The 20,839-nt window shown below is 57.0% G+C and overlaps 1 protein-coding gene across 1 annotated transcript in view; it reads left to right on the top strand.

Moving 5' to 3' along the window:
* The window catches only part of SUPT6H (SPT6 homolog, histone chaperone), a 41,915-nt gene that overhangs the window by 15,558 nt on the left and 5,518 nt on the right, over positions 1-20,839 (top strand). Inside the window, exons 5-36 of the mRNA XM_019511263.1 lie at positions 754-949; positions 2,306-2,390; positions 3,244-3,517; positions 4,578-4,679; positions 5,048-5,161; positions 5,462-5,551; positions 5,772-5,914; positions 6,281-6,432; positions 7,216-7,314; positions 7,554-7,683; positions 7,794-7,944; positions 8,133-8,287; positions 8,712-8,907; positions 9,575-9,714; positions 9,797-9,914; positions 10,521-10,597; positions 11,134-11,269; positions 11,710-11,847; positions 12,143-12,310; positions 12,876-13,003; positions 13,803-14,010; positions 14,156-14,303; positions 14,603-14,745; positions 15,477-15,617; positions 16,607-16,802; positions 16,910-17,148; positions 17,453-17,566; positions 17,882-18,006; positions 18,143-18,255; positions 18,877-18,954; positions 19,061-19,227; positions 20,549-20,739. Coding sequence (XP_019366808.1) covers positions 754-949; positions 2,306-2,390; positions 3,244-3,517; positions 4,578-4,679; positions 5,048-5,161; positions 5,462-5,551; positions 5,772-5,914; positions 6,281-6,432; positions 7,216-7,314; positions 7,554-7,683; positions 7,794-7,944; positions 8,133-8,287; positions 8,712-8,907; positions 9,575-9,714; positions 9,797-9,914; positions 10,521-10,597; positions 11,134-11,269; positions 11,710-11,847; positions 12,143-12,310; positions 12,876-13,003; positions 13,803-14,010; positions 14,156-14,303; positions 14,603-14,745; positions 15,477-15,617; positions 16,607-16,802; positions 16,910-17,148; positions 17,453-17,566; positions 17,882-18,006; positions 18,143-18,255; positions 18,877-18,954; positions 19,061-19,227; positions 20,549-20,739 — 4,655 coding nt within the window. The remainder of the gene's footprint in view (positions 1-753; positions 950-2,305; positions 2,391-3,243; positions 3,518-4,577; positions 4,680-5,047; positions 5,162-5,461; positions 5,552-5,771; positions 5,915-6,280; positions 6,433-7,215; positions 7,315-7,553; positions 7,684-7,793; positions 7,945-8,132; positions 8,288-8,711; positions 8,908-9,574; positions 9,715-9,796; positions 9,915-10,520; positions 10,598-11,133; positions 11,270-11,709; positions 11,848-12,142; positions 12,311-12,875; positions 13,004-13,802; positions 14,011-14,155; positions 14,304-14,602; positions 14,746-15,476; positions 15,618-16,606; positions 16,803-16,909; positions 17,149-17,452; positions 17,567-17,881; positions 18,007-18,142; positions 18,256-18,876; positions 18,955-19,060; positions 19,228-20,548; positions 20,740-20,839) is intronic.

Below are 20,839 nucleotides of genomic sequence, written 5' to 3'. Positions count from 1 at the left end.
TAAAAGGGAGAAGGAAAAGACGCAGCAAGCTTCCTGCTAAGCTGGGGTAAAGCTGGAGGTATGGAATTGTTGCCTTCCTTCCTGTACTGCAAGGAGGATAGGGAGCCATATGTGCATAGTGTCCTGGGCCAGAGTCCAAAGGGTCTTTCCCTCCCCTCCCCCCCACTAATCCCCCTCAACCTGAGGCCCTTTCCAGCTCCCTTTTGCCCAGCTGGCAGGACAGAGTGGCAACTCTTTTTGGATACTCACTACAGTGCTTGCTTAGGCGCAAAGGTCCAGCAGCCCTGTCCCAGCTCTTCTACGGCAGCAGCAAGGGAATCACGAGGTCCCAGGGGCCACCCCCCTTGTCTCCTGTGTGGCCCTAACTACACAAAAGCCAGCCCAGCCTACAGCTCTCCTCCACAGCTTGTTCCATGGGGCCCATTAGGGCAGCCTGAAGGCTCAGCATCAGTATGCTGCATGAGACCAGAGTGCTTCTCAGTGGTGCTGTGTGCATCTTGCTGCAGGGAGGAAAGCTGTGGCACCCTTGTAGGCCAGACAGCCAGTGCCTCAGTGATGGCAGGTTGGGAGCCTAGGGCTGCTGCCTTCCAAAAGATGGGCCGTGCTTCTCCTTTACCTGTGGAGCCACACTACAGCCATGCAGCATGGGCAGAGGGGGCAGGAGTGTTGGGAGGGGCTGGCAGAGGGTGCAGTCACAGATAGGGTGCCTGTTGAGGGAAGGATCCTTACAGCCCAATGATGTTACACCTGCAGCAAAAGTTCCGGCGCGTGCGGAAGATGTCAGACGATGAGGACGATGAAGAGGAGGATTATGGGAAGGAAGAGCACGAGAAAGAAGCCATCGCTGAAGAGATCTTCCAGGACGGAGAAGGGGAGGACGGGGGAGAGGCTGCTGAAGCCCCCCTCACTGCCCCCGAAGAGGAGGAAGAGGAGGAGGAAGATGAGTCGGGTATGACTAGCTTTGCACTAAGTGTTTTCACTCCTTGCCTGTGGAGCTTAGGCGGGTGGCAGGGGCCTTGGCTCACTTCTCAGGTGCTCCCCTGCTGTTGGTCTGGCATTGCATATCTCATAGTTTCATGGTAGCTACTGTCAAGAGAGACGTGAACAGATCATTTAGCCTGCCCCCCTGCTACAGGCAGGAATGAATGCTGGGTTCACAAGACCCCAGACAGGTGATCATCCAACCTCCTCTTGAATTTGCTCAAGGTAGGGATGAAGACCACTTCCCTGGGAAGTTGGTTCCAGATTTTGGCCACCCTAACTGTAAAATATTGCCTTCTGATCTCTAACCTAAACCTGTTCTCCATCAGCTTATTACCATTGTTCCTTGTCACCCCAAGTGGTGCTGGGGAGAAAAGGGCTCTACCTATTTGCTGTTGATCTCCCCTGATGAGTTTGTAGGCAGCCACCAGGTCCCCCCTCAGCCTCCTCTTGCTGAGGCTGAGCAGGTTCAGGTCCCTCAGTCTCTCCTTGAAGGGCCTGTCATGCTGCCCTCTCACCAAGCAGGTGGCCCTCCTCTGAACCCTCTCCATGCTGGCCACATCCCTTTTGAAGTGCAGCGCCCAGTACTGGACGCAGTACTCCAACTGCAGCCTGACCAAAGTCACATAGAGGGGGAGCATCACCTCTCTGGACTAGCTTGAGATGCACCTTTGGATGCATGACAAGGTATGGCTGGCCGTGCTGTCTGCGGTCTGGCATTGGCGGCTCATGTTCATCTTGGAGTCAGTAATGTCTCCAAGATCCCTTTCCGCCTCTGCACTCCCTAGCAGTGCTGTTCCTGGTGGACAAGTAGGGTCAGCCTGTGCCTTGAGACAGCCCAAATCCACATGCTGCCTTGATGGCATCTGCTCTCCCCTGCCCTGGGATGGTGCTGCTCCTGGCTGCCAAGGAAGAGAGTGGAGTCCTGGTTTTCAGGGTGTTCCTTAGCACCTGGTGGCACTGCTCCCCTTCGGGTTCCCTGCCGCAAGTACTAGCCCCACATTCTTGCCCCGTGCACAGGTGGCATTCAGACCAACAGGAATTTCCACCCATAACTAACAACCGAAACTGTAAGGCTTGGCCTTTTTCTGGCCCCACTGATTCTGCCCTGGAGCCCTGGGCAAGGTGGGAGCTCTCCTGCCCTGTGTGTACATACACAGCTGGTCAAGGTAGCTGCAGGGTTTAGACTGTCCCTCTGACCAAGATGTCCAGACCATCTCTTGGCCAGTTGTACCTGGTCACCATAGCAATCCGTAGCAGCCGCTTTGTATGGCAAGGCCAAGCTGGGCTCTGGCAGGCACTGACGACATCTCTCTATGTGCAGACATCGATGATTTCATTGTGGACGATGATGGGCAGCCCCTGAAAAAGCCCAAGTGGCGGAAGAAGCTCCCTGGATATACTGATGCGTAAGTGATGGCTGGGGTGGGGGCCCAGTGGTGCGGCTCAGTTCCCTTGGGTCCTGCAGTTTCTTTTTCCTTGTCCCTGCTGCTGCTCCTCAGGAGAGACCAGAGAAAGTCTTGCTGGAATTAAATGGAGGCCTCTGCTTGCAGGTGTATGCAGGCCCCATCTCCCCTCCATCCTGGGGGTTTGCCCCTCCTTGCAGGGGCACCATGCCAGCCCTGAGCTGAGACATTCCTATTGCTCCCCATACTCTGGCTGCAGCCTTCCCGCCTAGACTGTACCACGCCACCCAGGGCACTGTTCCCATTCTCTTCACCCCATACTGGGTTGAGGACACTTTCCCTGCTCCTGCCCAGAGTGGCTTGGAGGTGCAGGTCCTGAATGCCAGTCACCAGGGACAGTGCTGGTGTCTGCAGTAGTCTGGAGGAAGAGTTCCTGACTAAGCACACTGAGCCCCCTCTCCACAGAGTAGGAGAATTGCAGTTCACCTGCTGCATTTCTTCCCCTGCTGACAAGGTGCAGGGGGGGGGAAACTCCCTTTACAGGTGGAGAGTCTCTGCCCTGAAGCCTTGGGCAGCCTAGACAGAGCTGCAATGCTGCTGCTTTTTAGGGAACTGAGAGTGAGCGTCTCCCTTCTGCCAACATTGGGAGCAAAGCAGTCGAGCACATCTTGGCCACCCCTTCCTGCTGCATGTGGCACTTGTGCCCTGAGTGCAACTCAGTTAGCTGTGCACACATCCAGCTAGTTGCTGGGCTGGACACGACACTAAGGCCAGAGCGTGGCTGCCAGGAGCACGCAGCTGGTTGGAGGGGCTCCAGGTAGCTTAGGGCTGAACGAGGTTGTGTTTCTCCTTCCAGGGCTTTGCAGGAAGCTCAAGAGATCTTCGGTGTGGACTTTGATTATGATGAGTTTGAGAAGTACAACGAGTATGACGAGGAGTTGGAGGAGGAGTACGAGTATGAGGATGAGGAGGCCGAAGGGGAGATCCGCGTCCGACCCAAGAAGACCACCAAAAAGCGCATCAGCCGGCGTAGCATCTTCGAGATGTACGAGCCCAGTGAACTAGAGAGCAGCCACCTCACAGACCAGGACAATGAGATCCGCGTAACGGACATGCCCGAGAGGTTCCAGGTGAGGGGGGCAGGGGACTGTGATGCAGCATCTGGCTCGTCTCTTGCTGGAGGCTAGTGGTCGACCCAGGGGTTTTTAGTACAGCTCTTGGCTAGCAGGTCAGGGGCTCCCTTGCTCCTACATAGGGTCCACTGCCCTAGAGAAGGCACAGGGCTCCCACAGCCCCATCCAGACAGCTCCTCCAAAAAAGCAGAACTTCCCCGCTGTCCAAAGCAGATCCTGGTGCTGGTACCGTGCCCCGGTGCTGTAAAGGCAGAGGGAGCCGTGGTGCTCTGGCCAGTGGGGGCCCATGTTGCCCCCCGCAGGCAGGTGCATGGCAGTTTCAGGCTGCCAGCTAGTTGTCCACCTGTCCTCCATGCTGGACACTATTTTAATCCGATATTTGAATGAGAATTGCATGGTGTCTTCTCGTGCTGTGCTGGCCTGGTCCTACAGGACCCAGGACAGGGGTGGGGAGTAGGTTGCGTCCTGATGCTTAGCTCCAGCTCTTCCCTGGGAGTGTTTCCTGTGCTCTGCTCCCACCTTTGCAGTGGCGGCCCTGAGCCTCCCCTGAGCATGCACCTACCTTCTTGGGAGTGGAACGGTTGAAGCAGCCAGGCTGTCAGAGGGGCCCTCAGCTCCTGCGTCAGTGGCGCAGCGTGTGGGAGCTCCATGGGGAGGGCCTTATGGTCATCTGGCTGACCCAGGCTGCTGGGGTTCTGCCAGACATCAGTGGCAAGTGGAGCAGGCCCAGGACTAGAGGAGGTGGCAGAAATGCCAGAATCTGACAGCACACAGTAGAGATGACAAGATTGTGAATGGGGCTGTGATGGGAGCAGGAAAGGGAAAGCATGGGGAGGGTGCGATCGTGGAGGGCTCTTTGAGCCCAGCAGTGCCTCTTGGACACCTCAGGGTTTCCTGCAGGCATTTTGCAGAAGTGCTGCTCAGGTGGGAGCTGGGCCTCAGATCCTGGCATGCCAGCTTTGCAGGGCTGCTCCCAACGTAGCCATTAGCTGCTGGAGGCCAGTCTGCAGAGCACTGCTAAGCCGCATGCTCCTCCATTCACCCTGTTTCCCTCCAGCTGCGCTCCATTCCTGTGAAGAGTGCAGAGGACGATGAGCTGGAGGAAGAAGCTGACTGGATCTACAGGAATGCTTTTGCCACACCTACCATCTCCTTGCAGGTAACAATCCTCTCCCCAGACATTTGGGAACTGCCCACCTGCAGCAGGCTTGGCCTTGGGGATCCTGCTCAGATTGTGCAATGGGGCAGGAAGTAATCATAGAAAATTAGGGTTGCAAGGGACCTCAGAAGATCATCTAGTGCAATCTCCAGGCTAATGGTGACCACAGGCTGCTCTCATGCTCTCGCCTCAGTCAGTACTTCCTCTTAGCTTCCCTTTAAGCCCTATAGGTCTCTGCAAATCAGAGTGCCTGGTATCTGGAGACAACATGCCCCCTTGCCTGGGGCTGTGTCCTGCCAGCAAGGCCCACCTGCTGCTACCCAGAGACAGTGGCTGCAGGAGGCGGTAGACATGTGTTTCTTTCTCAGGAAAGCTGTGATTACTTGGACCGCGGACAGGCTAGCAGCTTCAGCCGCAAGGGGCCCAGCACCATCCAGAAGATCAAGGAAGCCTTGAACTTCATGAGGAATCAGCATTTTGAGGTACCTGCCATTTTGCTTCCACACTGACATGAAGGAGCTGGCCTGGCTTCTCCCTTGGAAGGGGGTGGATTAAGGGAAGGGCTAGAGCTAACAGGATGCTCTCAGAGCCCTGCATACAAGGGGACAGGTTAAAGGGGCTGCTGATTCCCAGGCACTCCCACACTGGGTACAGCCCTGCATGCACTGCAGTATTAAGCTGCTGCTGCTCCTCCACACTTCCTCTGCCATTTCCTCTCAGCCCCTGGCTGCCAGGAGCTGGTGTTTCCTCCATGCCACTGACGGCTCTTTTTTCTGCCCTAGGTCCCCTTCATCGCCTTCTACAGGAAGGAGTACGTGGAGCCAGAGCTGCACATCAATGACCTCTGGAGGGTGTGGCAGTGGGATGAGAAGGTGAGGAGCTGATCCTGAATCACCTCTGGTGCTGATGAGACCTCAGCTCAGCTGCTGCTGGAGGTGTCGCGTTGCTGACACTTGCTTACAGTTCCAGCTGAGTGGGAGCCCAGGAACTGCCCTTGCATGTTGGCAGGAGTGGGGGCTGGCATGGCAAAGGGTCACATTAGGCAGGGGGCTCTGCAAGGGGCACCACACTTACCTCTGTTACTGTGTGCAGTGGACCCAGCTGAAGATCCGCAAGCAGAACCTGACCCGCCTGTTTGAGAAGATGCAGGCCTACCAGTACGAGCAGATCTCCGCTGACCCTGACAAACCCTTGGCGGATGGGATAAGGGCCCTTGATACCACCGACATGGAAAGGTACAGGCCTATGGTCTCTGGTTCTGAAGTGACTTAGTGTGGGTTTGCCTGTCCACAGCAGGATCATTTCACCCAGCAGTGCAGTGGAGCTGCCTCGGTGCGCTGGTTCCCTCTGGAACTGCATGTGCATTCAGGGCAGTGTCCCTGAGCTTTAGATGCAGGCCTGATGTTCTTGGAACCCACTGAGTAACTAAAGGGCCCCTGGGTGACTCCGGGGTCAAAGAGGTCCTCTTGAAAAGGTGTCACTGGCCTTGCTTTCACAAATGCTGCATGCAGGCATTGGGTGCTTCCTCTGCCTAATGAGTCATGGAGCCATTTCCTCATGCCCTGTTCCTGGGGGACTCATGCTGGCTTTGCACACTACAGGCTGAAGGATGTGCAGTCCATGGACGAGCTGAAGGACGTGTATAACCACTTCCTGCTGTACTATGGGCGTGACATCCCCAAGATGCAGAACGCGGCCAAAGCTGCTCGGAAAAAGCAGAAGCGTATCCGGGAGGACGGCGAAGAGGAAGAAGGTTTGTCTCAGGCTTTGGCGGCTTTTATCTCCCCTGATCCTGGGGTGTTTGGAGTGGCTGATTTAGAGGCAGTACTCAAAGGCTGGATGTGATGCGTGCCCCTCTCCCTATACACTTAGCACGTGCCCAGGTCCTTCACCTTTCCTTCTGAAATGAGACTTTGATCTTTCTGGGCTTTCTGTGGATGCCTGAAGTTGTCCACACAGAGACCCTCTTTAGGACCGTGAGAAAGTAGGGCTGGAAGGGACCTCACGAGGTCACATCTATCTAGTCCAGCCCCCTGCTCAAGGCAGAATCCTTCCTGACTAAACCGTCCTAGCCAAGTGTCTTTCCAACTTGGGATGGAGATTGCACAGGTTCTCCTAGACAGCTTGTTCCAGCGCTTGGTCACCATCGTAGTCAGAAAGCCCCTCCTAGTCTCCAGCCTTTGTGAGAGTCTGAGGCCCCGCACCACAGCAGCTTGGCATGGAACAAGCTGCAACTGCCCTGCACTTCGGTCCGGGGTGAGGGATTTCAGCTTCCACTCAAATTAGTTTTGTATTCCAGCGAGCCTGGCCACAGTTCAGCTGCTCTGGTCCTCACTTGCTCTCCATCAGTGCAGCTTGTTTGTAGGCACTGTCATTTCAAACTGTACATCATACGGGAGGCCCTGGAAACCATGAATGCTCCTTGGCCAGCTGCTGTGGGCTCCTGTCACAAGAGTCAGAGCTCCAAGGAGGTGGGAGCTCTTGGCCTGAGGTTCTCCAGCACATGGAGACTTAAAGTTGTGCTGCTCCCCTGCAGGTGAAGGGGAGGACGCAGAGGATGAGGAGCAGAAGGGGCCCGAGTTGAAGCAGGCATCACGCAGGGATATGTACACTATCTGCCAGGCTGCTGGGCTGGGTAAGCATCTCGTTCTTGGGGAAACCACAAGCAGCTTGCTGCGGTCCCAGGGTGAGCCTGCCTGTCTATCTTGCTGTGCCCAGGCTTGGAGGCAGGAGGTTGGATACGATGCCATGTCCTGCAGCAGTTCCTCTCAGTCGGAGGAGCCAGCCGCTCATCTGTGGCACGGGGGTGGGTGGGTTGACCAGCATGTGCTGGGTACCACCCTCCCTGCTTACCCAAGGCATTCTCTGTCCCAGATGGCCTGGCGAAGAAGTTTGGTCTGACACCTGAGCAGTTCGGAGAGAATCTCCGGGACAGTTACCAGCGCCACGAGACAGAGCAGTTTCCTGCAGAGCCCCTGGAACTGGCCAAGGATTATGTGTGCAGGTCAGCGCTGGGGTATCTCTGTGCAGGGCTCTTCAGGGATGTGGCAGGGTCGGGGGGTCAGAATCCACATCGCATCCTGTATTCTTACATCATTATTTTGTTGTTTTCAGTCAATTCCCAAGCCCTGAGGCTGTGCTAGAAGGGGCCCGCTACATGGTGGCTCTGCAGATTGCCCGGGAGCCACTGGTCAGGCAGGTCCTGAGGCAGACTTTCCAGGAAAGGGCCAAAATCAACATTGCACCAACCAAGAAAGGGAAGAAGGTAAGGACAGGAGCACAGAACAGGCAGGGGCTCTGAAAGGGGCCAGCACCTGAGCCTAGAGCCAAGGAGCGACTTGCCCACAGTAAGGGGTGGCAAATGCAATGAACCAGTCTTGTTACACAAACCCTTATGCGGGCCCCCTGCCTGCCTGGGCGCCTGTTCCAGTTCTTCCTTTCTTCCCTGGGCAGGATGTGGACGAGGCCCACTACGCATACTCTTTTAAGTACCTGAAGAACAAGCCAGTGAAGGAGCTGCGGGATGACCAGTTCCTGAAGACGTTCCTGGCTGAGGAGGAGGGGTTCCTGACCATCGACATCAGCATCGACATGAAAGGAGTGGAGGGGTGAGTCCAGGACAGGCTACATCGCTCCCACATAGCACCAGGCAGCCCAGACCTGCATCCCACTGTTACAGCCCCCGCTCTCGCTGCTGGAGGCATGGGATGAGAGGTCCCTTTGGCTGGTGCACAGTCAGCACATCATGCAAAATTCAATTTCCCCAGAGAGCTTCTAACCCATGTCCCCGGCAGCTGGACACAAGGGGCAAGAGACTGAAGCATGAGTGGGAGCAACCCCCAAGATGCACCCTGCCTAGTCCTCCAGGGATGGGGGAGCAGGCCCTGATGGGATATAAGCTAGGCCCTGGCACCAGGGTCTGCAGCACAAAGCTCTGGGTATCTGGATACAGCCTGTGTCACAGGGGGCTGGGCATGGTATGTCCAGAAGCCAGCCATGCAGCTGTCCTGAGCCTTCTCCCCTGTCCCTCAGTTATGGTAGCGACCAGACATATTTTGAGGAAATCAAGCAGTTCTACTACCGGGATGAGTTCAGCCACCAGGTGCAGGAGTGGAACCGCCAGCGCACCATGGCCATTGAGCGCTCCCTCAACCAGTTCCTCTACGTGCAGATGGCTAAGGAGCTGAAGAACAAGTTGCTGGTGGAGGCCAAGGAATATGTCATCAAGGTGAGAGGTGCTCAGGAGCTGTGCCAGCTCCAGTGCCTGTGGCCCTGGCATCTCCACCTGGGGCTTACAGATGTCAGGGGCAGCTCAATAGGGAGCAGGCTATGGGGAGTTTCCTGCCAAGGCGTAAAATGAACAGTGAGAAGGAGCAAGAGGGCAGGAAGAGACAAACAGGTCCATGAGTCAGTTTTATTCTCCCCCAGGGCAGGGAGGAAGAGGAATCCTGCATACAAACCAGGGACCAGTGCCTGGGCCAAGTATGTGCTCAAGAGTTGTGCCAGACCATGCCTGATTCTCTGCACTGGCAGAGCAGGGGGCTCAGCATGCTTTGGGAAAGGCAGATTCCCTGGCTTTGGGCTCAAGTTCCCCAAGACCCTCCAGCTCACTGGGTGCTCTGGGAGCTGCTCCCTGAGAGTTGATTGTGAACCTCTGGAAAGTACCCAGTGCAGCCTGGAGGGAAGGCAGCCATCTGGACAGACTAAGCTAGTCTCCAGACATGTGCCCATCTGCTCTGTCAGTGCTGCTTGGGCTGTTACCTCTACTGCTCAGACTTGTAGCAGCCAGGAAAGCTCTGCAGCAGTGACACCCAAAGACACCCCCTCCCACAATCCAGTCCCCTGGGGACAAGGAACAGGTCCTCACTCCCTTCTTCCCTTCTCCTCCCTGTCAGGCTTGCAGCCGGAAGCTATACAACTGGCTGAAGGTGGCACCGTACCGCCCCGATCAGCAGGTGGAGGAAGACGACGATTTCATGGACGAAAACCAGGGCAAGGGGATTCGGGTGCTGGGCATTGCATTCTCCTCTGCCAGGTAGGGGGAGTAGAGCAGCTCCTGCACCTGTGGCCAGAGCAAGGCCCGTACCAAGGCTCACTAGCACCCATCTGTTTTGCAGGGACCACCCTGTGTTCTGTGCCCTTGTGAATGGAGAGGGCGAGGTCACAGACTTCCTCCGCCTGCCGTACTTCACAAAGAGGAGGAATGCCTGGCGGGAGGAAGAGCGGGAGAGGAAGGTGAGAGGGGCCTCAGTGATGGAGGTGGGCAGCACATGCAGGCTTCAGCGCACAACACTGCGCATGGTCTGGACTGGAGAACAGGAGTGCAGGGCCACCGGGGAGCAGGTCCTTTGGCTGCCAGTGAAGGAGTTTGGGGATCATATCCCTTACGAGCAAGTGGCCTGGGATGTGTGGCGTGAGGAAGGCATGTGTTGTCACAGTCCATCTGGCTGTGCTGGCCCTGTTCTCCCTGCAGAGTCTGCAGCTGTGCATATCAGTGTTCCCAGAGGAGCAGCTGCAACAGCAGGCACAGGGTGCTCTGCACATCCCTCTGCCCTACCATCAGCATAGCCCGGTGGGGATTGTGGGGGTCTTGGCTTCAACTAGTGTCTGTAAATCTGAGCTCTTACTACAGCCACTCCCCTGAGCTGAGCTGCTGTGTCGTCTTGTGGCTTGGGGCAAAGCAGCTGTGCAGGTCACTTGCTGTCCTGGCTAGCAGCATGCACGTGCCCGGCAGGGTTTGTGATGCATGAGCCAGGAGCATCCTGCTTGGTGCATGGCATACAGGTCCTGCCCACCAGCAGTCATGGGAGCTCCACATCTCACTCCTTCTCTTTGCTCCAGGCCCAGGACATTGAAACACTGAAAAAATTCCTTCTCAACAAGAAGCCTCACGTGGTGACGATTGCAGGGGAGAACAGGTCAGAGCGTGCCCCGGGTCCCCTGCTACAGTGCCCAACACCCCTCTCCAATGGCCTCCTGTTGCTCCTGCAGCAGAGCAGAGGGGCTCTGCCAACATTGTTCCTGAAGCGGGGGAGGAGGTTGGCCCTCGGCTCTGAGTACAGTGCCTTCTCACCCCACAGACCATGGGACCTCTCAGTCAGTCCAGACCCACGGGAGCATGCTCCTCCCAACCAGGCAGAGGAGGGCAGCTGGCTGAGCCCTCACCCTGTAGATGAGGTTTCCAGGCCTACCAGGACAGCACCATGCCTCTGTAAGGAAGGTCCCACTGCAGGCTGGAATGAGACTGTCTGGAGACATGCCGGCCCTCCCTGGGCTCACTGGCTGGCTTTAGATCAGTGGTGACAAGGGCATCACGCTGCAGCAGCCAGACTTGCATAGGGGCCATGAGAGGCTAGAGAGCTGACATCCCTGCCAGGTAGACAGCTCAGATCAGCAGGTTCCCTTTAGTGCCCAGCATGGTTCTCCTCTCACCCCCTTGCCTACATCTCCCCAGGGATGCCCAGATGCTGATGGAAGATGTGAAGCGGATCGTGCACGAGCTGGACCAGGGGCAACAGCTGTCCTCCATTGGGGTGGAGCTGGTAGACAACGAGCTGGCTATTCTCTACATGAATAGCAAGAAGTCAGAGGTAACCTACCTGCTGCTGCTGCTGTTTGCCTCAGCAGCCCATGGCCACAGTCACTGCCCTCCCCAGGCTCCTTTCCGGTGGCCTCTGCTTCCCCTGGGAAGACCCATCTCTCTCAGCAGAAGACACATTGGTGCTGTTGGCAGCTACACTTCAGTCTGCCTGGGGCTGGGGCAAGCTGGGCGTTCTGATCGTGTTTCCCTGCGGTCACAGGCACCATGCAACAGGGGTGGGTGCCTAAGGTGCCTGTTGGCACACTGGACAGAGGTCAGCTGCTGTGACTCGGCTGGTATGGGGAGGAACCAGACTGTCCCTGAACGTTCAGTTTCTGGGTGTAGCAGAGCTGGCAGGCATCGTCATTCCTATGACTGGGGACTGCATGGGGCTGGCAGTAGCAATCTGGTGCTGCAGGGAAAGCCTCATGTCCCTCTGCCCTTTTGCAGAACGAGTTCCGGGACTACCCGCCTCTGCTGCGCCAGGCGGTCTCCCTGGCTCGCCGCATTCAGGACCCCCTGATTGAGTTTGCCCAGGTCTGCAGTTCTGATGATGACATCCTGTGCCTGAAACTGCACCCTCTGCAGGTAACTGTCCCACCCGGGCCCTCTGGTCACTCGCAGAAGCCACTGGCTGGTAGTTTAGCAGGAAGGAGAAGGCTCTGGGCTGATCCAACCAGTGCCACAACTCCCTCACTAGCAATCAACAATCGTCTGCTCCCTGCCCTTGGATGGACCAGCCAGGGCTTCTCTAAGACCATCCCTACTCATTGCACCTTGGGGCAATGGCATGTCTCCAGAGAAGCAGATCTAGTTGCATCTGGCACAGTGGGGCCTGTCCTGTGCACCCATCCCTGAGATGAGAACCCCTTTCTGTTGGCAGGAGCATGTGGTGAAGGAGGAGCTGCTGAATGCCCTCTACTGTGAGTTCATCAACCGGGTAAATGAGGTGGGCGTGGATGTCAACCGAGCCATCGCACATCCCCACAGCCAGGCCCTCCTGCAGTATGTCTGTGGCCTGGGGCCACGCAAGGGGACTCACCTGCTGAAGGTAAGGGCTGCGCTGGGTCATCTAGAGCCCATATGGTATTGAAGCCACTATGCGCGAATGAGCTCCAGGCTCCATTCCAGGGCCCAAGCCATGTCCCTTCCTGCTTGTGCTTGTCAGGTAGCAGTGTCTGTGCATGGCTGAGTGTGTGTGCAGATGCACTGCTAGTGACCCTGGGCTGTGTGTGGGCCAGTCCCCACTTCGAGTAAGGAATTGGATCTACTGGTCCTAGTAAGTTCCTGCGGCTGCCGTAGGATCAAGGCATGCTGTACCCTTGCCGCAGGACAACCTTATGCCTTAGGAAGCAGGAGGTGAAAGGCCCAGTGCCCAGCCTCACACTGTGAAGCATGGGTGTCCTGGTGCAGGACGTAGCGTGCCCTGGAGAAGCCTGCTTGTCAGTGGGGCTGGAGCCAGATGAGCCGTAGCTGGCTTAGCTGTGCCACATACTCAGTGTCTGCGGACCCTTTAGTTCAGCCTGGGACCCTTCCAGCTTGCCTTGAGTGTCAGCCTGCCTTCCACAGTCCTGGTGCACGTTGGCAGCCAGAGTAATGTCGCTCTCTTCCCTTAGATCCTGAAACAGAACAACACGCGCCTGGAGAACCGAACTCAGCTGGTCACCATGTGCCACATGGGGCCCAAGGTCTTCATCAACTGTGCTGGGTTCATCAAGATCGACACAGCGTCACTGGGGGACAGGTTAGTATCAGGGCGTGCCCAACACGCTGCGGCGTATGGTGCCTGGGGCCAGCTGGAAAGAACTGTGTGATACAGAGGCCACACACCCAAGAGCGCTGGTGCCACGGGCTTTCAGCCCCAAAGGAGTGACTTTAACAGGGTCTTAGTCTGATTTTTGCCCTCATCAGCTTGACCGATCAGTGTGTGCTCCAGAGCACTGATTCTGCTAGCTCTGCCTTGCGGGTCCTTCGTGGACAAGAAAAGCCGGAGCCAGGAATCATTCTTCCCTGGCATGAACCTTATCCCCTCAGTAACCCACTCAACTATGTTGAGTGCACAGTCCTAGTTGGTGGACTTTAGTTTTAACAGCCCTAAACCCAAGGTAATAGCATGGGACAAGAATCCAGCTGGCTGTTAAACTGGTAGAAGTTTGCCCTGAAACGTAGAGAGCACCAAGTCATTTTCAAGTGAGCAAGCCAAAGGGCAAGGTGGGCAAAAGGGGACAGCTACAAACCAGTTTCTAAATCTATGGCCAGGCACCCTATTCCCTGAGCTCACTGGGAAGGGACTGCACTGCTTCTAATGCTGTGTTATTCATGCTGTTTCTTCCTGTTGCACCTTTGGAAGGGGATTTCTGGGAATGGGGCAACAGTGTGAACCCTTATGCCTGGGTTTCCCACGCTCCCTCCCTGGGAATTCTAGGCTTGCAGCTGTTTGATTGTCTGCAGCCTGCTCTAATTGCTTACTGGCCTCTGGCTGGCAAATGCAGCTCCAGGCTCCCTCAGGGTCCCTGGCTGATGCACCACTTGGCCTCTTCCAGCACGGATTCCTACATTGAGGTCCTGGATGGGTCCAGAGTCCATCCTGAAACCTATGAATGGGCAAGGAAAATGGCCGTGGATGCCCTTGAGTATGATGAATCAGCAGAGGATGCAAATCCCGCTGGAGCTTTGGAAGAGATCCTAGAAAACCCCGAGCGCCTGAAAGACCTGGATCTGGATGCCTTCGCTGAGGAGCTGGAGAGACAGGTCTGTGCTGAGGTTATTGGCCTGGGGGAGGCATGGGGTAGAGCTCCCATCCAGCCTTGGCTTTTCCAGTGCACATGGCCTGGGGCAGTTCTAGCGGGACTGCCACCCCGTGTGAAATAGAAATGTTTGAAACTTGTACATACAGGGCTATGGCGACAAGCACATCACTCTGTATGACATCCGAGCTGAGCTGAGCTGCAGGTACAAGGACCTGAGAACCCCCTACCGCTCTCCGAACACGGAGGAAGTCTTCAACATGCTGACCAAAGAAACCCCAGAGACTTTCTACATCGGTACGTCCTGACTGACCGAGTCTGCGGGGGCAGGCAGCAGGGGTCTCTGAGAGAGTGCAGGGGCTGTAGCTTGCAGTAGTCTGCTGACACCGGGCTCCCCTTGTTAAGGAACCAGTCCATTTGCACGGCCTTTCCCCATGCCACAGCCACCAGTGGTTCGCAAGGGCAAGGCAGTCCTGAGCCGTGCCACTAGCCCCCAGGGAGGCCTGCTTGACAGGACTCCAGGCAGGGTGCTGCCAGCACTAGAGCTCTCTGCGGCAGTTCTGTCCCAGTCTGTAGCTTTCTGCTTCCTTCCACAGGGAAAATGATCATCAGCAACGTGACAGGGATCGCACACAGGCGGCCTCAGGGGGAGAGCTATGACCAGGCGATACGGAACGATGAGACCGGCCTGTGGCAGTGCCCTTTCTGCCAGCAGGACAATTTCCCAGAGCTCAGCGAGGTAACCTGTGTGGCCAGCACATCTCTGGCTGGTGGGCTGCTGCCTGGGGTGCAGCAGCAAGGGGCCTTGCGCAAAGCCTCAGGGCTCCCAGGTAGGAACTGTGTCCATGGCGTATGCAGCAGCCCCATACAGTAGGACTAAAGCCCAGCAGACCCTTGCTGCTTGCTCCTGCTTCCCTAAATCTTAGTGGCTGTAAGGGGGCTTAGTGAGCCTGGAGGGGAGTGAAGCAGCCTGCTGGCTATTCCTTCCCCAGGGCTCCAAGCAAGCTCACGTGGAGCCTGGAATCCTGTTTCTTGGTGACAGGCCCCCACTTTCTCTGTCTAAGACCTGCCCTGGGCTGCCCTCTCTGATGTGCAGCTCTGCCCTGGGCTGTTCTAAAAGCAAGCAGACGCCACACTGGATCCTTTTCCATGGAATCCATTCCTCAACAGTATTGTGCTCTCAAATCTAAAAATGATCAGGCCATCCAGGCTGCAGAGACCTCCAAGCCAGGAGCTAAGTGGTGCAGGAGCACTAGCACTCACTCCCATGGTTCACTTGATAACCATCCTCCCCCCGACTACCACCACTGGCCTGTAGTCTCTGGACTGGCTGCTGCAGGTGGGGAGCTATGGAGTAACCCCCACTTGCCCTGACCCTGCCAGAACCCGCAGCATCCAACTGCCTCATTCTCGGGCTGCCTTTGGAAATGTGTCCCCATGCTGAGTGCCTTGTTCCTTTGCTTGCTGAAGGTGTGGAATCACTTTGACAGCGGCTCCTGCCCTGGCCAGGCAATTGGGGTGAAGACGCGGCTGGACAACGGGGTCACGGGCTTTATACCGACCAAATTCCTCAGTGACAAAGTGGTCAAGCGCCCGGAAGAGAGGGTGAAGGTAGGAGAACGGCGTCACCCCCCCTTCGGCTCTGGCTGGCGTCTCAACAGCTGGCTGGTGATGTGGAGTTCTGTTAATCATGCTGCTCCCTATATATCTTTGTAGCCATTGCATTCACTTGTGGGCCCTAAATCAGGAGCAACCTTGGGTTCTTGTAGCTTCCTTCTCCCAGGCTGCAAATCTCCTCTGGTGCTGGTGGGAACTGTGTGACTCAGCCTGCTGTGCTGCAGGAGGATTTATGGCAGTCTGAATGGGGCCCGGAGCCTGGGAGGCTAGAAGGCATTCCAGCGAAGAGCTGGCCTTTGTCTCAGGCTTTCTAAAGAGCTGCAGCTAACTTCCCCTGACTCGTGGCTGCTCTCCCAGCAGGGCTGTCAGATTGCTGCAACTCCTTCCGAGCGGGAGTGCGGGCTGTTAGCAGTAGAGTCGTGTGAGCAAAAAATCCAGACAGACAGAAGTGCCCATCTTTAGGGCCCCTTGGTCCTGAGTGACCTGCTTGGGTCCACAGCCTCCTTGCGGGCCACTTGGCCAGACCATGTGTAGGTCCGACTCCTCCCAGTCTCTGCAGTGTGCTTGCCCAGCTCTTGCTTATACAAAAGGGTCTTTTTGGCAGGCTGGGAAATCAGCCCCTCCTAGCCCAGCCCTATGGCCTCTGCACAGACTGCCCTGCTGCTTGTCCCTTCGCCCCTGGTTCCAGCTTTGCTGCTGCCACTGCTGGGGCTGTCATCAAAAGACAAGGGAGAACAGTCTGTGCATTTAGCAGCGCTCTGCACAGTCGGTGCCCGGGGACACCGATCTCCAGTGACCCCCCAGTCCCTCACCACCACCGGGGGGTGGGTGCTTGTAACAGTTTCGGAGGGAGAGGAGACTCTGCGGGTTAAGCTGGCCCTTGGCCTGTGTACGTTCGTTGTACCATGTCCAAGTACAGCAACACTACAGCAGGTGGCCCCTGAACCGCAACTGCTGCCTGACCCTGTTTGCCACCCCTGCAGGTGGGAATGACCGTCCATTGCCGGATCATGAAGATCGACATCGAGAAGTTCAGCGCAGACCTGACCTGCAGGACATCCGACCTGATGGATAAGAACAATGAGTGGAAGCTGCCCAAGGACACCTATTATGACTTCGACACGGAGGCCTCTGACCACAAGCAGGAAGAAGACATGAAGAGAAAGCAGCAGCGCACCAGTGAGTCTTCCCTGCCAGGGCTCCTCTGCCATCCTCAGCCTGCATCAGGGAAAAGCAATGCAGTGGGGGTGATGCAGGAGCCTCATGGTGCATCTTGTGTCCCGTAGCTTACATCAAGAGGGTGATCGCCCACCCCTCGTTCCACAACATCAGCTTCAAGCAGGCGGAGAAGATGATGGAAACCATGGACCAAGGGGACGTCATTATCCGCCCCAGCAGCAAAGGGGAGAACCACTTGACAGTCACCTGGAAGGTGAACGACGGTATCTACCAGCACGTGGACATCCGTGAGGAGGGCAAGGAGAACGCCTTCAGCTTGGGCTCTACTCTCTGGATAAACACGGAGGTAAGAGCCAGGCAGAGGCCCATTTCCTGTGCCCCGCTGGCTGACGGGATGTGAGTGCTAATTTGGCACAGTCCTCACAAGGCTCAGCACGGTCCTCGTGCAGGCCAAGGGAGCCATTTGGGACCTCCACAAGGAGCCAGGTAGTTTAGCAGCAATGGGGCAGTTGTGCCCCTGAGCAACAGGAGCAGGTGGGGCACCCTGCTGTGGGCACATTGCTGGCACTGAGTGGGCAGGGTTGGCAGCTGGAAGAACCTGAGCCCAGCTTGAATGAAAGCGGCTTTTTTTTCACCGTGTTTGTTCACAGGAGTTCGAGGACCTGGATGAAATCGTCGCCCGCTACGTCCAGCCGATGGCATCTTTCGCCAGGGATCTACTGAATCACAAGTACTACCAGGACTGCAGTGGCGGAGACAGGAAGGTGAGCCGGTCAGTGGGAGGGACCAAGAAGCTGCATCTGGGCTGGGCTCTCTAGCCTCAAGACAGGTGCTAGCCACAAGTCCTCATTAAGGAAAGGGAGGCTTTACCTGGGCAGGTCCCACAGGGACACTGGGTTAATTGCTTCCCAGCTGCGGACCAAGGGGGGGAGCATAGGCTGGAATAGCACAGCAGTGTTCCCAGGGATGAGTGCAGGGAGAGCCAGAATACCCGAGGGGTCATACCTACTGCCCTCAGACTGCCTTTGGCACAGCCCTCAGTATCTCACTGAGTCTCTCTCTCCTCCTCCTGTATGCAGAAGCTGGAAGAGATGCTGATCAAAACAAAGAAAGAGAAGCCAACTTTCATCCCGTACTTCATCAGTGCCTGCAAAGATCTTCCTGGCAAATTCCTGCTGGGGTACCAACCTCGTGGCAAGCCCAGGTGCGTGGTACAAGCATGCCCGCTGGGTGCAGCCAGTGCTTGGCTTTGGGGGCTGAAGCCTGATGTGTGTCGCCTCAGTGGGCAGGCTTCTGGCCCTGACGGTGTGAAGCAGCACGTGATGTTGTTCCCTCTGCAGGATAGAGTACGTGACAGTAACGCCGGAGGGCTTCCGGTACCGGGGACAGATCTTCCCAACAGTGAACGGACTCTTCCGCTGGTTTAAGGACCACTACCAGGACCCTGTGCCAGGTGACCCCCCAGATCCCCGCGGCTGCAGTCCTGCATGCTCACAGCACGTCCCAGGGAAGGGAGTTGCATTGTGGAGACAGAGCAACAGCGTGGCTCCATTCCCCATTCACGGTGCTGGTCTCAGTCAGTGGAAGTGGGTGTGGTGTCTGCTGGCAGCCTGCTAAGACACACACATTGCAGCAGGCTGTGTGTATGTTTAGTTGCCTCTTAAAACTGCTCAGAAGAGCCCTGGTCACAAACAGTCCCTCTTCCCATGGGTGCACAGAAGCAGTAGCCCCCAACCTGCCTCTGGTGCCATGGGTCCATCGGAGGGAGCTGCCCCGGGGAGGCACAGGTCACCTGTGGGTCAGGCCCCCTTGCAGAGGTTTCAAAGCACTAGCTTGAAGCTTCCCTCATGTAGAAGCACCTCTGAAGAAAGCAGCTGGCAGGGCCTGTTTTGCCCTTCCCATTGTGGCCTCGCATTCACTCCAGCCCTTGCTCCTGGCCTCAGCATGGGATTTGCCCCCAGTGAATGCTCACAAGATCCTTGCTTGCAGCTGCTCAAAATCCCTGGTCGCAATGAACAAACCTGGTGGCAATTCCACCACTGATGCATTTCTTTCTCATCATCTTCTGCCCCAGGGATCACCCCCAGCAGCAGCAGCAGGACCAGGACTCCAGCTTCCATCAATGCTACTCCTGCTAACATCAACTTGGCTGGTGAGTTCTGATCTGTGCTGTCTAACCTGACGTACCATCCCCGCATCCGAGCCAGATTCTCCTCCCTGGGTATTTGCCACCCCTGACACTGGCATCTTCCTTGCAGATCTGACCCGAGCGGTGAATGCCCTGCCTCAGAACATGACGTCACAGATGTTCAGTGCCATTGCCGCAGTGACGGGCCAGGGGCAGAACCCCAACGCTACGCCCGCACAGTGGGCATCCAGCCAGTACGGCTATGGTGGCAGCGGCGGCGGCAGCAGTGCTTACCATGTAGGTGGGGCTGGGGAGCCTGGCTGGGGGAAGCTCCACACACTCTGTGGTCCAGGGATCTCTCTGGCCACTGCAAGGGTGGTGTAGGCCATGGTGTTCTGCCCTGCCGCTGCGGGCGGCCAGCTTGATTCAGCCCTCTGGAGCTGGGGCTGCTGGGAGCACAGCTCCGGCTCCTGAGGAATGTGACCGAAGCGGGGGGGGGGGGCCTGGCAGAGAGATGCGGGGTGAGGGACACAGACCCCCGCAGCTGCTCCACAATGCACTGCTTGGAGCCACCAGCCTGCAGGATTAGCTGTGGAAATATGTGCTGATCCTGCAGGCTAGTGTTAATCTCCAAGACGTAGGTCAGGCGAGCACTTCACCTCCTCTCGGGGACATTGCAGCGAGCAAGAGCTGGGACGGGGCTTTCATTCCAGTGCAGGGCTAAGCAGGTCCCGCACGTGCTGCCTGGCTGTTGTCTCCCCCAGTGACCCCTGTGTAAGCGTGGCTGCAGGGGAGACTTGGCAGGTGGTCGCAAGCAGTGTATCTGCCCCCCCAGATGCCTCCACAGGCATTGGCTGCTGCACAGTTGGCACCCCCAGCTTTGCCCAGCTCCCCTTGTGCCAGACCCTGGGGATACCAAAGAGAAGGGCTGCATCCTCTCCTTAGCTCCCCCTGCTGCTGCAGGCGAGTGGTGGGTGCCTGGCTGGGCCACCTTTCTCTTTGGACTGCTTTGATCTGGGCCCCAAGGGACTGTGGATAAGCCTGGCCTTGGGCTGTCAGGATTTCTGGACCAGCAAGTCCTGCTTCCCAGACTGCTGGGTCCCTCATCTTGGGATCAGGGCAGAGCCTGTCACAGCTGAGCCCCTCTTCCCGGGTCCTGGGCAGGCTGCTCCAGTGCTCATGTAAGCATGTGCACCAGCCCCCTGTGCTGCTAGTATTACCCCTCAGCCAGTGCCCTGCTTAGGGGGCAGTCATGCCTCTGATGCACCCAAGGGCCTGGTGTGCTCTCCTGCCTCACTCCCTGCTCCAGGCATCTTGCCTGGGGAGATTCCCCTGCATTGCCGCCCTTCCTGGGGCGGCACACTGTGGTCTCCTATGTGAGATGCTTGAACGTGTTTGTAAGTCTACGGTTAAACTTTTAGCTGTGGAATCTGCTGAGGGCAGCTGCGTCCTGGTTTTATATTGTGTTCACAACACCCGGGCTGGCCGGTACAGCAGCGCTTTGACCAGCATGACTGGCTTGAGCTGTCGTGGTTCTGTCTACATGGGGGAGAACGCCGTGCCTCGCCCCCAGACTTCTGCACTAGTTGACTCTGTCTGTCCATCCATCCTCTCGCAGGTCTTTACGACTCCGGCGCAGCAGCCAGTGGCCACCCCCCTGATGACCCCCAGTTACTCCTACACTACCCCCAGCCAGCCGATCACAACGCCGCAGTATCATCAGCTCCAGGCCAGCACCACCCCTCAGTCCACGCAGTCGCAGCCGCCGTCGCAGCCCTCATCCAGTTCCAGGCAGCGACAGCAGCCCAAGTGAGTCTCCTGGGGACCTGGTTGGGGGGGGTGGGCCTCAGCGCTTTGACCTGCATTTCACCTGATAGCAGTGCTGTGTGCCAGGGGCTGCCCAAGGGTG

Source organism: Gavialis gangeticus, unplaced genomic scaffold (genome assembly GCF_001723915.1).
Source record: "Gavialis gangeticus isolate Ggan-Ray unplaced genomic scaffold, GavGan_comp1, whole genome shotgun sequence".
Taxonomy (NCBI): domain Eukaryota; kingdom Metazoa; phylum Chordata; order Crocodylia; family Gavialidae; genus Gavialis; species Gavialis gangeticus.
The sequence above is the reverse complement of the archived record's forward strand: the minus strand, read 5'-3'. Positions and strand labels throughout refer to the sequence as shown.